The 18,363-nt window shown below is 33.0% G+C and overlaps 1 protein-coding gene across 1 annotated transcript; it reads right to left on the reverse strand.

The window, feature by feature from the left end:
- Positions 1-18: 18 nt before the first annotated feature.
- Positions 19-2,724, reverse strand: LOC114309402 (rac-like GTP-binding protein RHO1). Its single transcript, XM_028255125.2, has 7 exons — positions 2,135-2,724; positions 1,418-1,505; positions 1,187-1,296; positions 994-1,057; positions 683-747; positions 487-552; positions 19-394 (listed from the first exon to the last, which is right to left on the reverse strand). The coding sequence occupies exons 1-7, from the start codon at positions 2,231-2,233 to the stop codon at positions 293-295; spliced, it is 594 nt and encodes a 197-aa protein (XP_028110926.1). The 5' UTR covers positions 2,234-2,724; the 3' UTR covers positions 19-292.
- Between the last annotated feature and the right edge of the window lie 15,639 nt (positions 2,725-18,363).

Consider the following 18,363-nt stretch of genomic DNA (forward strand, 5'->3'; position numbering starts at 1 on the left):
AATTGAGATACAAAGTAATGAATAAAAACACATCACTATAACGCAAACTTGTTCTCATAACTGGAATCTTCCGGTCTATTGGGAATGAGGTGGGTACAAACACAGTGTAACTCTACAAATGGAGAGCACAAGAATACACAATAAAATTTCCACCTCACAGTTTTAGGAGATCTCCAGTACTACACATACCAGGACCTCTTGCTTCGTGCAAGACAAATGGAAGAGAAAAGGATATATAGGGAAGAAAAATGGTGAGCATTGGATGGAGGTTGCTCTTCAGATCGCTGCTTGTTCACAATATGGAGCAGGCCTTCTGTCCCTTTCCCTTCTTTTTCTTTGTCTTGGGTGGCTGGAGCACAACTTTGATGGCAGCGTCAAAAACAGCCTTTACATTCTGCCGCATAATAAAATTTTGTTCCACAAAACTTCAGTAAAGAGAAAAATGTCCACAAAAAGCATGAAAATTTAAAGACACGGCACACATACCAGCTGTGTTTTTGAGCTACACTCAATGTAAGCAGGTGCACCAATCAGCTTCCTTAGCTCCTCGCCCTTGAAGCAAAGAAGTTGAAATATTGTAAATCAGGAAAAAAAACAAACAAAAAAAGAGATGAAAAAAGCCAAAAACTCAAAAAACATAACTTATTGAGCAATCACTAGGAACATGTTAAGTATTCTTTACCTGAGCAGTTGTAATTGGCACGGCGCCAGGATGGTCTATAAAGAATTGTTTATCATCCCGAAGATCTGATGCCATTATTGTCAAAATCATAAAACAATCCGATCTTAATTGTGGAACATCATTGTAATACATATCTAAGTAAGCAAATAACCTTCAACTAAAACAGAGTGACAAGAAGCATATAATCATGGTAACAGTATGGAAATTGTACTCTGAAATTTGAAATAACCAGCCCAGTCTTTGGCTTCCTAATTTCAGAGGAAAAAAGGAGTTGAAATCATGAGGATCAAAATGTGTAAGAGGAGACTAACCAAGTTTTGTTCCAACAAGAACTATAGGGACACCAGGAGCGTAATGCTTCAACTCAGGAATCCACTACAATAAATGAGGTAAAAACATTTGTATTTCATTAGAAATTAATAAATTGTGGTGGCAGCTAATGATAGAATCCATTTGAGAGAGAGAAAGAGAGCATTGTCTCATATAAAACCATCAAGTCCTCACCTTTTTAGAAACATTTTCATAGCTAGCCTTGCTAATGAGAGAGAATGCTAGGATGAAAACATCCGCCCCACGATAACTTAAGGGTCTTAATCTATTGTAATCCTCCTGTCCTGTTCCATAGATCAAGTTCAAACCCAGATGATATATATATGTATGTCTGTACACTCAAACACATGTATTACTTTATGTTTGTGTAAACAAAGAAGAAAACCAATGAACTTTGAAAACTACCAGCAGTATCCCACAATCCAAGGTTGACAGTACTCCCATTGACAACCACATTTGCACTGAAATTGTCGAATACAGTCGGCACGTAGTCCTGTTCCCAATTCATACACGCAAATAAATTTGTAAGATATTTCTAAAATCTGTGACAAATAGAATCACAATTATCCCCCATGACCCCATGAAATGACAATTTACAATCATATAGAAAACTAAATGCATGATAAACAAGAACTACCTCAAATATTTCAACACAAAAAAACCCACAACATCGCAACCAATAACCATCCAACTAATTAACTCCAAGAATTCCAACACCACAAATAAATTAAATAAAACACAAAACACCTTCCTATCATTTGTTCCTTTATATGACATTGGGGGCGATCATCACCACAAATCCCAAAACACAGAGGAATGCTAGAGACCCACAATTTATAACCCACAATTCACCCACAATGCCATGACAGTGTGGTTGAATTGTGGCAGTTTTTTTAGAGTTCTCAATTTTTTTCCCAAACGAATATACTAGAAAAATGGCATTGTATAATTGAATCCCAAAATTGAGCCACAAACAAACACCAAACCAATAAAGCAAGCAACCGATTTCACAACATTGCCAAAATTGGAGGAAAACACAAAAAGCCAAAGCTTTAACATAACAAAAGACAAACAAAAATTCAGCAAATGTAGAGCCAGAGAGATACAGATATGGTGACTCACGGTGGGGAAAGTGTTGCTGGTGTAAGAAATGAGAAGACAGGTCTTGCCAACGGCACCGTCACCGACCGTGACGCACTTTATGAACCTGGAAGCACTCATTTCTTGTTTAGAAAGAAGAAGAAGAAGAAACAGACTCAGATCTTCTTAGGAAGACCTGATCACAACACCACCACTCCAATGTTATCCCCCTTCGTCCTTCTCTCTCTGTCTACCACTTTCTCTTCCAATTTTCTTTGCACACACCAACGCAGAATGAAAGAACTCGGAAAACTACAGCAAACCCAAAAACCCAAATCAATAGAAAACGAATACCAATGAATCAGAATTAGCAAGAATAGCACAATCAACTGAAATTGAAGGAGGAAATGGAAACTCGAACCCTAGAGAGAGAAAATGAATGAAATAATTTGTGGGTCAGAGAGAGAGAGAGAGAGAAATGGGTATATTTGGATTGTATATGTGGTGTACGTATAGGTAGTGTGTGGTGGTTGGAGGTTTAAAGTCGCGGGAAACAATGCCGCTGAAGCGTTCGCTGGGGCGTAGACCCAACCATATCGTACTGGTTCTTGGTTCTGATTGGTTATCTTAACGGTTTTGTCGGTAGTTTGGATTTTGACTTTTTAACACCTAAAATCGGATATAACGGCAAAATTTTGGGGGGGAAAAAAAAAAAAATTTAGTACATTTTTACTGCCAACAACTCAAATTAATTCACTTTCTGGTTGCTTTTAAATTTTGAAAAAATAATTTTCATGTTCACAATTTCGTATTTTTAAAATTTTAGTGATTTTAATTTTTTTTTTTAAATTATTTAATTTAGATATACTTAAAAATTATAAAAATTGTGAGGAAATCTTTTAAAAATTCATTAAGTACAAAGGGTTAGTAATTTTTTTTTATTATATTTATTGAATTCTTTTTAGATTTATTTACAAATGCTTTATTTTTTTACCTATATTTAGATTAGGTGCACTAAAAAACTTTTTGAAAAAAATTGACTAAAATATGAAGATTTTTTTTTGGTTTTACTAAAAACAACAAAACATGAAAAATAAAAAATATTTTTGAAAATTTAAAACAAACAAAATGAATTGTTATGGAAGTGCAAATGAAATCAAGAGAGAGTACTTTGGGTGTGCTTGGTTGGGGGGATAAGGAGGGAGATTATTTATGTAATGAGTATATCACGTTGTCGAGATGACGTAGTGTATTATTCACTTATTCATTGACATGTGATAAAAAATGAGATATAAAGAGTCACTTTATAGTTGCTCGAGGTGTTGAGTGTTTGATACATTAAATCTCGGTATCAATTTTTATCATATATCAATTAATGAGTAGAAAGATCACACCATGTCATTTTGATTATGTGGCTTATTCATTACATAAAACACATTTTTTAAATCCAGGACCTTCGATCTAATGATTGTATAGAATGTGAAGTTGTAAGTTTAATTTTTATAAAAAAGAGTTTGATTACCTTTATAATAGAGGTTGTCTGTAATTTATTTATTTTCAATTTGGGTTAGCGGTGATTGTTGAACTTGAAGACGTGCGGTGGTGTTTGAAAATTAGGTTTTTGGGTTTTTTTTTTGATTTTTTTCATTACAAGACAAATATTTTACAAAACTAAAAAAAATCAATCCAAACAAAATATCACATCAAACCCCGTAATTATTTCATTGTTTTTCTTACAAACATCACCTCTAACTACAAAAAAATCCAACTATCTTCTCAAATATAAAAAAAAAATTCTCCAATAATATCTTACAACTAAAAAAATTTACAAAAAAAATCTACTTCCCAAACACGGACGTTGATTACCTAATTATATAATGTTTCTCATATATTCAATTACTCTCTAATCAATTGATCCCCTCCCCTTCTGTCCTCAAAAACAAAAATGTGCAAATGAGAGCTGTGTCAAATTCCGTACAGTTTTTGTTTGCATTGGGTACCAATCGACTTGCACTTCTATAAAAATGTATTTCGTTAAGTAGTTTCTACTAAAATGCAATTTTTAAAAAAAAAAAAAAATCATGTACTGCTCTGGATAAATAAATACATGTGGTGCCTATATATATTTTTTTATTGTTTAAATATACATCAATTTCTATTTTTTTAAGCTAGTTTTTCAGAGACAATAGAATAAGTGAAAAAAATATGAGTTATGTGATTGTTTCAAAATAACCAGATAACTTATCAATATATGAATCATATCAAGTAATATTATCATTAATAATTGAAAAATCTCACATTGTTATAGTGAGACTATACCTTTAAAAAGTAATGTTACAATAATTATCTGCTCTTACTCTTTTAAATTATGACCTTATGTCTATCTAATTTTATTTTTGATATTTTATTAATCGACCACTCTATGTAAGATGATATAATTATTATACTCAATATTATTTATTATTGATCCCAAAATTTTGAGTAAAAATTAAATACAACATTAATATTTATGTTAATGTGATGATATCACCATTTAATAACTAAACACTATATCAATAAATGAACTCTGCATAATCATAGGTGATAATTGTTAATATACGTAACTATTATTATATTATATTGAGAATTAATTCCACTTTTATCTCTTAAATTATTGTCATTTTTTCTATTTCATCCATAAATTATTAATTTCATCTATTTAGTTTCAAATTTTTGTTCATATTTTTTTAAGGAAAAATGCTTGGGAGCACTAATTAGTGCTCCCACTAATTAGGTGGCAGTGGGTCCCGTCATTAATGATGCGATGTTTTGGTCTTGGAGTTGTATTTTTTTTTTTTTTTACTTTTTTAATGCATTAGTGCTATTAGTGGTGATGTTTTTAGTGGGATGAATCATTGTTGTTTTTTAAGAGTGCTTCTATTAGCAACTACCTAATTTTTTTAGATCCCCCCAATTCTCACTTTTTTTATTTATTTATTATTTTATATAATTTTATTGTAATTATACCCTGTAGTAAAATTATATTAAATGACAACTTTTAATGAAACACCCACCCACCAAATGAAAACAACTAGAATGACACTATAATATTGTACACACACCTCTATCCCCATCTATATGTATTCCTTACCAATCTAAACCCTGACCGTATTCTTCTTTATCACCATCATAAATCAACATAATTATCTTCAATGAAAAACATTTGAAACAACTTAATAAATTAATGTTTTGTTCGATGGTTTTAAATGTGTTTGGTGTTCCAAATCAGTTAATGTTGCAAACAATCCTATTATAGACTCCGAGTTTCTACATTTGTGGTAGTTTTTACCATTTATTGATACTTATAGAGTAATTGAGGACGATGATAACAACTCTGATGAGGTTAACGTTGCATTGGTAAGTTTATCTATCTTGTATTTATAATTCTGAGTCGTTTTCAATTTGGTACTGGTTCGCCGATTGTTAAGGTTCTGTTCAATAATACAATGCTGAACAGAAACATTTAGTTTAGTAATACAGTGCTGAACATAAACATTTTGCTCGGCATTGGAATGCCGAACGGTTCTATCTTGTAGGATTGTTTTCCTATTTCTGTTTTTTCTTAAGGTTTTTCCCTCTGAAGCTCCCTGTATCGATGGTTTTATCCCGAAATAAACAATATATATGTATATATATATATATATATGTAATGGAGAGTTGTAGGTTATTTGAGAGAAGAAGAAAGAGATCGTCAAAGAGATTTCTGATGAGATTATCGACTAAGATACCGTCATGCACGAGGATAAGGAGAAAGAGGCCATCGTTTAAGAAAGAGGCCATCGTTTATGAAAGAAGGAAAACAGAGGGACAACTGATTAGTCTCTTAATTGTTTGTTGTTCTCAAGCATCTCTTAATCATTCATCGTTTATTGAGAGAAGAAGTGAGGGTGTACAAAATTAGGTGACTATGCACTTGGGTGTGATACTGTTATAAATATGAATAAAATTGATATTAAGTATAGTGTTCAAAGAAATTTTATTAAAATTTAAGATTTAGGGTGGAAGTTCAAAGAAATGGATGGGCCATTTGGGAACATGGGTTAAAAGCCAAAAGCTATCTTTTAACTCATTTTAGGTCATATCACCTCTCACATAAAACAGTAAAAAAAACTAAAAAAAATCAAAAAACTAACTTTTAACCATGTTCTCAAAACACTTCAGAGAGTCTAAAAAAATTAAGGGCTAATAACAACCCTCCATTTTAATTGGAGACAACCCATTCCAATCAATAATAATGAACCTAACATAATAGTAATAAGACAAAAAACCTCATCAAAATAAATCAATTATTAGTCTCACAACTACTTTAGAAAGATTTCGAAAAAATAAATATAAAGAAATCACTTTACAAGATTTACAAAATGAAATTAATTATATTAAACTAACCATTCAAGAGTTAAAAGTTGAAGACAAATCATTAGAAGAAGAAATTGCGATATTAAAAATCAATAAAATAATAATGATACTTCCTCTGATGAATCTGGTTCTAGTCCTGATCCTAGCCACGTTAACTTTGATAATCGATCAACTAAATCTAATAGTGATAATCACAATGATAGTCATCATTTAAATATTATATTCAAAAATGGCATTCAAAAGTCAAACTAGTTATTAATGATTTTAAAATAGAAGTCATAGCCCTCATTGATACCGGCGCTGATTTAAATTGTATTCAAGAAGGTTTAATCTCCACAAAATATTATCATAAAACTAGTGAACAATTAAGTTCTGCTAATGGAAGTCAAATGCATATTAAATATAAATGACCCAAAGTACATATTTGTCAAAATAATGTTTGTTTTAAAACATCCTTTGTTTTAGTCAGAAATATGACCGACAAAGTCATCCCAGGAACTCCGTTTATCTTTTTACTATATCCATTTACCACTACTAACCATGGAATAACCACACAAGCTTTCGGTCAAACAGTGAATTTTAAATTCTTGTCTTCTCCTGAAATCAAAGAATTAAATCAATTAAAAGAATATTCTATATCCCAATCTATTAATCGATTAACTAAACAACTCAAATTTCTCAAAGAAGAAGTAAAATACAAAAGAATTGAAACTCAATTGATTAATCCAATTCTTTTATCCAAAATTGATAAATTTAACAACCAATTAGAAAATGCCGTTTGCTCTACTTTACCTAGTACTTTCTGGCATAGGAAAAAACATGTAGTTACACTCCCTTATATTAAAATTTTTAATGAAAGACAAATTCCTACTAAGTCTCGACTTATTCAAATGAATCATGAATTAGTGAAAATGTGCAAAAAAGAGATTAATGAATTATTAAAAAATAACATCATTAGTAATAGTAAGTCGCCTTGGTCTTACCTTGCTTTTTATGTTAATAAAAATGCTGAACTTGAACGTGGTGTTTCACGATTAGTCATTAATTATAAACTGTTAAACAAAGTTTTAAAATGGATACACTATCCAATCCCTAATAAAAAAGATCTCATTAAAAGACTTTGTCAAGCTGTCATCTTTAGTAAATTTGATCTTTAAAGTGGATTTTGGCAAATACAAATTCATCATGATGATCGCCATAAAGCTGCCTTTACTACACCTTTTGGCCATTACGAATGGAATGTCATGCCCTTTGGATTAAAAAATGCTCCTAGTGAATTTCAAAACATTATGAATGCAATTTCAAATCATTTTTCTATTGTCTACATAGATGATATCTTCATTTTCTCTAAATCACTCGATGAACATTGGAAACATCTTAATTCTTTTCTCCATATTATCAAATGTAATGGTCTGGTCATTTCTGCTCCTAAGATTAAGCTATTCCAAACTAAAGTTAGATTCTTAGGTTATAATATCCACCAAAGTATTCTTCCTATCAGTCGATCTATTGAGTTTGCTTCTAAGTTCCCTGATGAAATCTTAAACAAAACCCAGTTACAACAGTTTTTAGGTTCTTTAAATTACATTGCTGAATTTTACAAAGACCTTAAGAAAACTTGTCAACCATTTTTTGATAGGTTGAAAGATAATCCTCATCATTGGTCTTCTATTCATACTACTATTGTTTAACAAGTCAAAAAATATGTCAAGATCCTACCTTGTCTTGGCATTTCTACTGAAAATTCATTCAAAATTATTTAGACTGATGCTTCTGATGTTGGTTATGGTGGCATTCTCCTTTAGAAAAACACTTCCTAGTCATCTGAACAAATTGTTCGTTTTCATTCTAGTGTTTGGAACAAAGCACAGAAAAATTATAGTACTATTAAAAAAGAAATTTTATCTATTGTTTTATGTATTAGTAAATTTCAAGATGACATTTTAAATCAAAAATTCCTATTACGTGTTGATTGCAAAAGTGCTAAATATGTTTTGAAAAAAGATGTTCAAAATATTGCTAGTAAACATATTTTGCTCGATGGCAATCCATTTCAAGTATTTTTTATTTTGATATTGAATATATTCCTGGTAGTCAAAATTCTATCCCTGATTTCCTTACCCAAGAATTTTTACAAGGAGGATAGTGCATCATGCCTACTCCTTATTGTTCTACAAACAGATTACAAGTCACAAGATATCGCAAAACTATTTGCTATTATAAGTTTAAAATATCATACTTAAAGTTACTACAAAATTACCCTTACCTTCATAAAGACCCTTACCTTCAATTCAACCAGATTAGAAATTATCGCAATTTCATTGCTCATTACACTAATCTAGTTAACTTTCATATGGATAGATTAGATATCCTCAGTGGATGCTAATCTACTTCTGTCATTTTTCTTACAAATGTCAAGCCACAAACCTACTACAAAACCTCTTGCTATTATGCCATCCAGTCAACCCATTGTTGCACCTTCAATTGATCTAGTCAACAGATACCAAATTCTTGGTAATATTACTAAACCTAGTTACACTTCAGCTCTGACTTCAGATCGTTTTGCCTGCCAGTCAATTACGCTAATGCCTCCTAACAAGTCTACCCCAAGAACAGATTATGTACTTAAACAGTCATTCAATCTTTTTTACAAAGAACCAGTCCATAAAAATATCCACAATGTTCTTGAATTAGTCAAATCCTATTTCCCTAATGGATAACATTTCATTCCTTCCCATCCCGATAAGTCAATAGTCATCGAACCTATATATGATCGAGTCCAGACCAGTAAAATCATTTATCATTCCTTGTACATTATTAATATTGTTTCCATAGAAGAATGGGGTCTCTTTTTTCTACTATGAGACCTTCCCAACCATGATATACAATATAGTTACTATGATTATATTAATGTTTGGTTCAAAATCCTCATACATCAAAATGAGTCATCCCTTCTAAGTTAATAGAACAAGTCAATTACTTCTCTTCAATTTACAAGCTCAGCTAGCATAAAAGTCAGTTTCCTTGGTTACTCCATTTTATGTCTAACTATAAAGTCTCTTGGATTCTTAAATGGCAAAACAGCCTATCCAATAACATAGTCGTCAACATTTTGTTAAATGGTGAGATATATTCAAAGCCCATCATCTTATTGAACAAGTCCAGCAAGAATTTCTAGTTAACATTCATGCCCCAACTTCTGCAATGGTCAAGTCTCAGCAAAACCCAAATGCTTCAGTCACACAAGGAAGCCCACTTCCTCTCACTACAGTCAAACTTGGAATCCCATCAACCAGCATTGAACCTTCCAAATCTAAGTCCTCCAAGGCCAAGGCCAAGTCAACCTCTAGTGATGAATTAATTCAAATGGCCAAATTATTGATGGCCCAAGCAAAGTCACAAATTGAAGATGAAGCCTCAGATGATTCAGCCTCCTTTGAAGCCTCAACCAGTCATGATCCATATGGTCCACAATTCCAAGATGCTTAGGACCCATATGCCTAAAAAGTCATTAGATTCCATATATATACATCAACTTTAATCACTACTCTTACTTTGAGAAAAGCTGCTGGTATATATATATTGATTCCCCATCAGTCAACTGTGTAGTCACGTTTCCACACTGCAAGTAAATTCTCTGTCACAGAAAGATGCTCTCAGCACCCATGTGCCTCTTATTTTCCAGCTTTTCAAGTCACAAGTTTCACAGTATTTTCCAACTTTTGAAGTCACAAGCCTCACAGCTCCGGTCACAGGCTTCACAGTTCCCAGTTCACAAGCTCAACAATTATCCACTTTGCTTATAAAAGAAGCTCCTCCATCAAGGTCAATTTGGAGTTGGAAAGAGTTCAAAGTTTTCTTTTGCAGTTTCTTTCAGTTTCTGTAAAATTTCTAGTTTGTTGTTTAAAAATTCAGTTTTTAAGGATGCAAGTAGAAGCTGTATTTTCCAATTACTTCCAGTAAACAATTCTGTATTTTCTGATTTTTCGGTTACTTCCAGTAAACGATTGTAAGTTTATTATGTATTATTACTATTTTTGCTTATCTATTCTTATTTAAAATATTCTATTTTAATTTAGTTTATTTACTTTAGTTTATTTCATTTAGTTTGTTTTTATTTATGTGCTGCTTCCGCCTTTCTTTTGGTATCAGAGCCAAGTTTGTTGATGTTATTCGGTTATTGTTTCATTATTTCTGTTTAATTTCTTCTCATTATCATCTCTGTTTATTAATTCCAGTCTTCTTATTTCCTATTAACTTATCTTTGTCTTGCATTCTGCCAGTAGCCAATAGCCTTTCGTCCCACATCTAGTGTAAGTCCTTAGGATAGGCAGGTGATAGATATCGGGGTTTCCGGAAAGAGTATGTGCGAACACATAGTATGCGAAAACATGATAAGTTATATAAGAATTTAAGAAAGCTGAATTAATTTACAGAATAAAAATGAGTCGATTATTCAGAAGTAACTCTTCAGTAAGCTCTACATCTACAACTTTAGCTCCTATACCTGATACAAATTTAGTCATAAATGAAGAAGAGCATGAATTTCATGATATTAAACTTAATTTAAGTTGGAATATCCCAAAAGTACCAGTTAAAGAAATCTATAGAAGAAGTTTTTTAAAGTCAACTTTTAATGTTAATTTACATGTTAGAACTATTGAACATGTGACGCCCCAAAAATCGCGAACTTCAGAGAATATATTAACAATTAAATACATGGTTTATCTAAGGTTAGGAGTCTAGGAAACGACACTAAAGAGTCCTACGGCCAATAATCAAGTAAGATCCCAGATCGCAGGAGGAGTCAAGTTAGCCTTCCTTCTAAGTCCAACTTTCTTAGGTAGCGCACTACCGTTTGACAGATCTTAAAAGGCATTGATGCAAGGTCTCATAAGCAACGTAGAGATAGGCATAGGATTACAAGGTAAATAATAATTATAGTGTCTGAAATTTTAAATTTACAAAACGAGTCCCATTACTATTACAATCCAAGAATAAATAAAAGCACAGTCAAACTAATAAGCGAAATGGTTCCGAACTTTCTCTAAGGCAAACTTAAGTCTTCAAATGTCTTTGACTCTTCGTTGGCTTCGTACATTTCAAGAATCGGACGCAGATTATTCAGTATGCCCCATCTTTTGCTGCTTTGTTGCAGAACTTACCTCGGATGCCTAGCAACAGTTATATATCGCGTAGCGCCAACCGCAGGGCCTCAAAAGAGACGGTAATAACAGGCCTTGCCCAAATCCCTTCTTACACCAAATACCTAGGGTTCGAATATAAACACTCCATTCAAGGGTTCCGAAAACCACTTGCGCAAGACTTTAACTTCCAAATAGGGAACGCATCCCGTTAACCAATCAATAGCTTAGTAACTTGTCCAAAAATTTGTAACCCATTATCACCCATTAAGTTTCCCGTTTGAGTTAGATAATTTAAGTCAGAGTTAGGACATGCTCTTGAAACAACATCTATTGCACAAGTATGAACAACTAAATAGTACAAATAAAAGGAAATAAAGTTACAACACATGAGATTCGCATATGAAGATAGGCACAAGTAGCTCTAGGCATATTCAAGTAGTTAAGGGAATAATTTCACACAAGAATATAATTTCCAGATTTGCATAAGTGTGAGCATCATCGAAGGATTAAAATAAAATACATAAACCTATGACACGTGTAATATCATACTGAGACATGATCATAAATTAATAAGCATATTCATGAACACAAGAGCATAAAACACCAATGAAAACAGAATTTTCAGATTCAATACTACCTAAAGATTACACTTAAAAGGGCTATTTCAGATTTTTCCAGAGCCCGGCCTTCATATGGTTCGTAGGGAATTTTATCTAGTTCTCATAACATTTTTCGAAAATGGAATAGCTTTTCCAAATTTTTAGTTATTTTAGAAATACTCCAGCTTTGTCCAGATTCGTCGACCGTTACGAAAATCAGATTTTCTTACAAACCGCTCACTCGTTTTCAATGAAACCAATTTTAATTGAAAGCTAACTCCTTAAGAAAAATTTTGACATAAAATTGAGGTCCCAAATATTTTTATACATTTGTCTAAAATTTTCGCAAGGTGGCTGTAAAACAGATTTTTTTGGCACAGTTCTTGAAAATAGAAAGTTGGTGAGAAAAGATGTTAACTAGGGGAAATTTTCCTCTTCTATTGTGATGAAAACATGCTAAATAATATGTATTAAACTCAAAAATTTAAAGTGAAGGTGTGCCTTTGAAAATTTTGAGAGATTGATATAGAAAAAGATAGTCTTATACTGATTACGAGAAATAGAAGAAATGTAGAATCAAGGCTCAACTCTTTTCATTCTTAATACAAGAATACCATTAGAACACATCTGAAAATACAATTTTAAACTTCTAATAACATGTATTTAAAGAGAGAGTTGTGTTGTGGCTTACTTGAGAGTTATTGGAATTGCTAGTAAACTTTTTCTTCCTCTCCTACCAAGCTCACCCTCTTTCCGTTCTTTTCTCTCAGCTGAATATAGTGTGTATAAGTATTGTTCTTGTATGTAAAATGCTAAGGGAGGGGTTGTTTATATAATGGATTTGGTACAAAAGGTCCTAAATGCCCCTTGGTTGGCATTGGATTGGATAGTTTGGATTTAGTTTGAATTCAATGGAATAGTGGAGGATTAAAGGTCTTAATTAGGTTCCTAAATATGATCTAGTTAGGGTTTTTCTCCTAATCAAACCAACCTATTTGCATATGTACACACACACACACACACACACACACATATATATATATATATAAAAGTTTGTACCAAGTCAAAGATTTTCTTCCTTAAATCATGCAAAATTGTCTCAAAAAGCACATTCATCATATCTATGTAGGTTTGGCTGGCCATAAATGGTGATTTGAGGGACTTGTTTTATTATTTTTTTTTTGTGTACAAATCTTGAAAATTGTAAAATATAATGTTAAAAAAAGATTTTAGGATACAAGTGTATATATAAATATATAATGGTACTTGTTTGGAGTCAATTTGTGATTTAATAAAAATGTGAGGGCTTGGGCTCAATTAAAGTATCTATTTCAAGTGTAGAGTTAATAAATTAGTGTTAGAAAAAATAATTCAGCTTGTATTATCTTGCTTTGAATTTAAAGGTAAATAACCAAACGAAAACTGTGAAAACTGAAAGTTAAGTTTTAGAGTGATTAATTTAAAATTTGAGAGTTAAATAATTAGTATTAGAGTGTTAGAAATGATTTCTAAGCTTTCAAGGTTGATTAGGGTTTGTATGGGTTCGTTCGTGATGCGTTTTCGGTTCTAGGGTTTAATTTGCGAATAATTGACGAACTAAGGGCTTTATTATAATAACTCAAAATTTAGCGACCTAATAAGGTTTACAAAAGTTAGGGGTTTGACAGAACAAGTTTATGCTTTAACAAAAATTAGAGAAACTTACCAGTTATTATCTAAAGAGTCAATTTGCTAACATCTCAAAGATGGTCATAATTTTATTCATGTAGGATTAATTCAAGTTAGAATCAATCCATTAACCATGCAAGGACACAATACTTCTGTTCTCTTATGTTTATGAGATGCTCGATTTATTAATTATTATGATAGTCTAATGGGTATGATGGAATCAGGCCTCTATAAAGGACCACTTTAATTATTTTTCTAATTTTATTTTAAGTCTTAGAGATCCTCATGTATTAAAAGCCTTAACATTAAACATTCAATTATCTGGTGCATTTACTAATACGTTAGATAATGTCCATAACATTGCTTTAATTTATAGAATTTACTACAAATGCATTAAAACAAATCTGAATGTTCAAGCTTTAACCAAAAGTCCAAAAGATAAAACATTACTCATTCAAGGTAGTACTAATGAAACCAATATTTCAGTCCCAAAAATTATTTGTTGGAAAGATATCACCCTTCCTGATGATTGGGTTACAGTTAATGAAAATTATTCCCAAAATCAACAATCTTCCACTAGCCAAAATATTCAAGATATTCAACAATATAATGATGGTTCTGTTCATACAAGGTTTAATCGATCCCATAGTCAATCTTCTTGTCATAGTACTTCTAGTATCCCTACTGATATCGAAGATGGTGAAATTTTCACTGCACCTTTATTTACTAGACAAGATAGAAAAATTCATATTTGCCAAACGTCTAACACCACCAATAGTAAATTAAAAGGAATCGATAATTCCTCTACTTCTCAAATTAGTAAACCAGTTTATTCCACCCACACACATCTTCCTGAAGAAGATACTAACTCACAGGATTTACCTACTCAAACTGATTTTGAAGTGGTTCTTCCCATTAATCCACAATTATTAACCTTTAGTAAACCTTTTATTCCAGATCTTAATAAATTTCATGTTGAATTCAAATCTAAAGCAAACAAGTTAAAATGACAAACTTATAGAACCAATTATGATGAACACCAACAATAAAAAATTACCAAGAAATGGTTTAATTTTATGAACGGAATCAACACTGAAATATACTTCTTTGATTATTTAGAAAATTATTATCAAAAAGTCAATACTATTACTAAAACTAAATGGAAAACTTCACCTAATACTTATGTTTCTTTCAGTCACCCTACTTTAGAAACTATCCTCATTGAACATAAGGGTGCTATAGTAAATGCTTCTCCCTTTAAGCTTCCTGGTGATGAATTTGAAATCAAAAAAGTAATTGAACAAAATAATTATACTAATAAATGTTTAAAAACTATTGGTAAACAATTAGACAAAATTGAAACTACTTTTGAAGATTACTCAACTAGTCATACTTCAACTAGTAAACCCTTAGACAAACCACTTATTAATCTTCGTAGCAATAGGAAACGGTTAAGCCTAGTTACTCATGATACTACTGCTATGGAAGCCATTGAACAATTATTTACTAAAATATCCACTACTTCTAATGAAAAAGGCCTTACGGTCTTAACGCAACAACCACCTATTCAATTCAGTAGTGACTCTGATACATCCAACAATGAAATCAATCAAATAGCCCAACAATTCCAAAACAATAATCTTAACCGAATCACACATCCTAAAGTTAATCCTACCACTCTCACCAAAAATTGGTATACTAAACCTACACCCCCAAATCTTCAATTTGAAGAAACTAATATTAGCAATCAATTTTCTATTTCTGCTAAAAAATTATATGAATTGAATATTGATGGTCTTAGTGAAAATCAAATTCTACAAAAGTTAAATCATATGTCCATGGTTGCAAATAGTTACCTTAGTAATTATCCTGATTACACTCAACCTGAAATAGTCTCCCGACTTACCTCCGGATTTACCGATATGCTCAAATCTTAGTGGGATAAATACCTAACTTCTGATACACGTGAAAGTCTTCAACATGCTCAACAATTAGATGAAAATTATTTCCCAATCTTTGATGAAGATATAGGATCAAGTAAACTTGATGGTATTAATACTTTAATATTTACTATAGTCAAACATTTTATTGGAATACGTACTAATATCTATTCTGTATCCATGATCAACTTAGTAATCTCATTTGCACTACTTTAAGTGATTTTCGCAAGTATAAAGATGTCTTGACCTCTCGTGTCATGCTTAGAGAGGATTGCACTAAGTAATTTTGGAAAGAGAAATTTATCAATGGATTACAAAGTCTTTTTGCCTATGAGATTAGAGATGTTCTTAGTCAGCCTACTGGTATTATAGAATATGATAATCTAACTTATGGTGATATAATTAGTACAATTCAAAAAGAAGGATTAAAAATGTGTATAGATTTGAAACTTAGTCAAAAAACTGTTAAGGATAAACATAAAGCTAAATATGAATTAGGAAATTTCTGCGAACAATATAGTCTACCTCCTATTGCACTATCACGACGCAAACAAAATAACAAGAGATCTTCACACAAATACCCTACTAAATATAGGAAGAAATATTCACCTACCAAATCACCGGATAAGTATTATGCTAGACAAAAAAAGCAATATCACAAGCAAACTAATCACTTTAAGAAGAAATCAAAATCTATCTAAGATGCTACTTGTTAAAATTGGGGAAAAAGAGGTCATTATTCTAATAAATGTAAACTTAAAGAAAAACTTAAGAATAAGCTTAATCAACTACAAACTACTGAAGAACATCAAAGTCAAATATTCAACATATTTAAAAGAACTAATACCCCAAATCAATCTCCTGTTCATTCTAGTCCATTATCCAGTGACACCATTCCCTTGAGTGATACTTCTACTTATTACTCTCCTAGTGAGAATACTGACGGAGAGATTGAATTAGGATGTAACGATACTTGCTATAAACAAATCAATGTTCTTAGTAAATCACAATAAGAAGAAGATTCTTTAATAGAATTAATTAGTAAATTAGAAAATCCTGAATTAAAAAGAAAATACACTAATAAGTTAAAATCTTTACTAATAAATGTTAGGTTCATTATTATTGATTTGAAAAATAATAGCCAGAGTGATTTACCACAGAGTTTCAGGCTCTCTCTCTAGAATATGTCTCTAGCTGCTTCCAACGGCATAAACGGTGATCAAAGTGAGCACTCCTTAGAAGAACAAGATCATCTTTCTCAGAGCACTAAGAAACTGAAAGCCCATGGGAGTGATGATGGTGCTAACATGGTGCAGAGCGTTAGAAATTAAGCCCCAAACTAAGTATGGACCCAAGCACTAAGATCGCCTTGAGAAGGCGACCATGGATAAAAAAGGAGCATGGGCCAAAGCCCAAGGGAAGTGGACTAACAAGTGGGCCGAGGCAGGTCTGACCCACCAGGGCTCCAGATGGACTCAGCAAGGAGAAATGCCCAAGTCAAGTTACAGAGGTAATACCTGCAGTGGTAAAGTTGCCGAGGGAACATGTGCAGCAGCAAAGTTGCTGAGGCACTTTGCCTTAGCGCTGCCATTCCTATTAACTTCGGTTCCGTTGATATTTGAAGTTGCCGAGGAAACATGTGCAGCGGCAGAGTTGCTGAGGCACTTTGTCTCAGCGCCGCCATTTCAAGTATCTTCGGTGCCGCCGCCATCCCAAGTAACGTCGGTGCCGCGACCATCTGGAGTTGCCGAGGAAAGGAGAAGACCGAGGCAACTAAGTTACAGAGGCAATACTCGCAGCGCCCAAGTTGTGGAGGCATTCTGTCGGCGCCGCCATCTCTAATATCTTCGGTTATGCCATCTGAACTTGTCATGAGAAATGACTACCGCAACAACTACTACAGCAGCAGCTAAGTTGCAGAGAGAATATCCTGCTAAGGTGATAGCAGCCTTTGAGAGGGGTTTCCCTCTGCAAGTAGAGGCTAATGCCTGGGACTGACAGCAGGTCCTAAGGCATTACTGGCCTAGGGCTGATAGCAGGCCCCACAGTTCATTTAACTTGGTGCTGATAGCAGGCCCCACAGTTCATTTAACTTGGTGCTGATAGCAGGCCCCAAGCCTTATTGGTTGGGGTTGATAGTAGGCCCAGAAATACCAGTTTACCGCGATACCCCGTAAAGATGAGAGCAGGGCAGCCCAAGTATAAGGGACTCCCTTTCCATTACCCAGGTCATGGACCTGCCTTGGTCGCACAGGCAGAACTAAGGAAGCCCCCTTGGGCTTGGTATTAAGGCACAACATGGTTGATAGCAGGCCGGGCTGTGGCCTTCGCCCTGGGAAGCTGGGGAGCTTGTGGTCAGGTGGCTAAAGGTGGAGGCATCACTGAGGTGAGCACGAACATAGTCAATAGTAGACTAATGGAGTCCTGAGAATGCATGTATTGGCCAAATAGAACTGAGAAGACAAGTGCAGCGGCGAGGTTCACGACTGCAAGTGCACTTGCTATGGTTCAAGCTGAGAAGG

The sequence above is a fragment of the Camellia sinensis genome, chromosome 4, assembly GCF_055761805.1.
Source record: "Camellia sinensis isolate YWXY chromosome 4, ASM5576180v1, whole genome shotgun sequence".
In the NCBI taxonomy this organism is placed as follows: Eukaryota; Viridiplantae; Streptophyta; class Magnoliopsida; order Ericales; family Theaceae; genus Camellia; species Camellia sinensis.

Coding starts and splice junctions, on each gene's coding strand:
- LOC114309402 (XM_028255125.2), bottom strand. CDS start 2,233: ATGAGTGCTTCCAGGTTCATAAAGTGCGTCACGGTCGGTGACGGTGCC. Junction 1,297..1,417: donor TGGATTGTGGGATACTGCTG/GTAGTTTTCAAA, acceptor TCTATGGAACAG/GACAGGAGGATTACAATAGA. Junction 748..993: donor TCTTGTTGGAACAAAACTTG/GTTAGTCTCCTC, acceptor TAATGGCATCAG/ATCTTCGGGATGATAAACAA.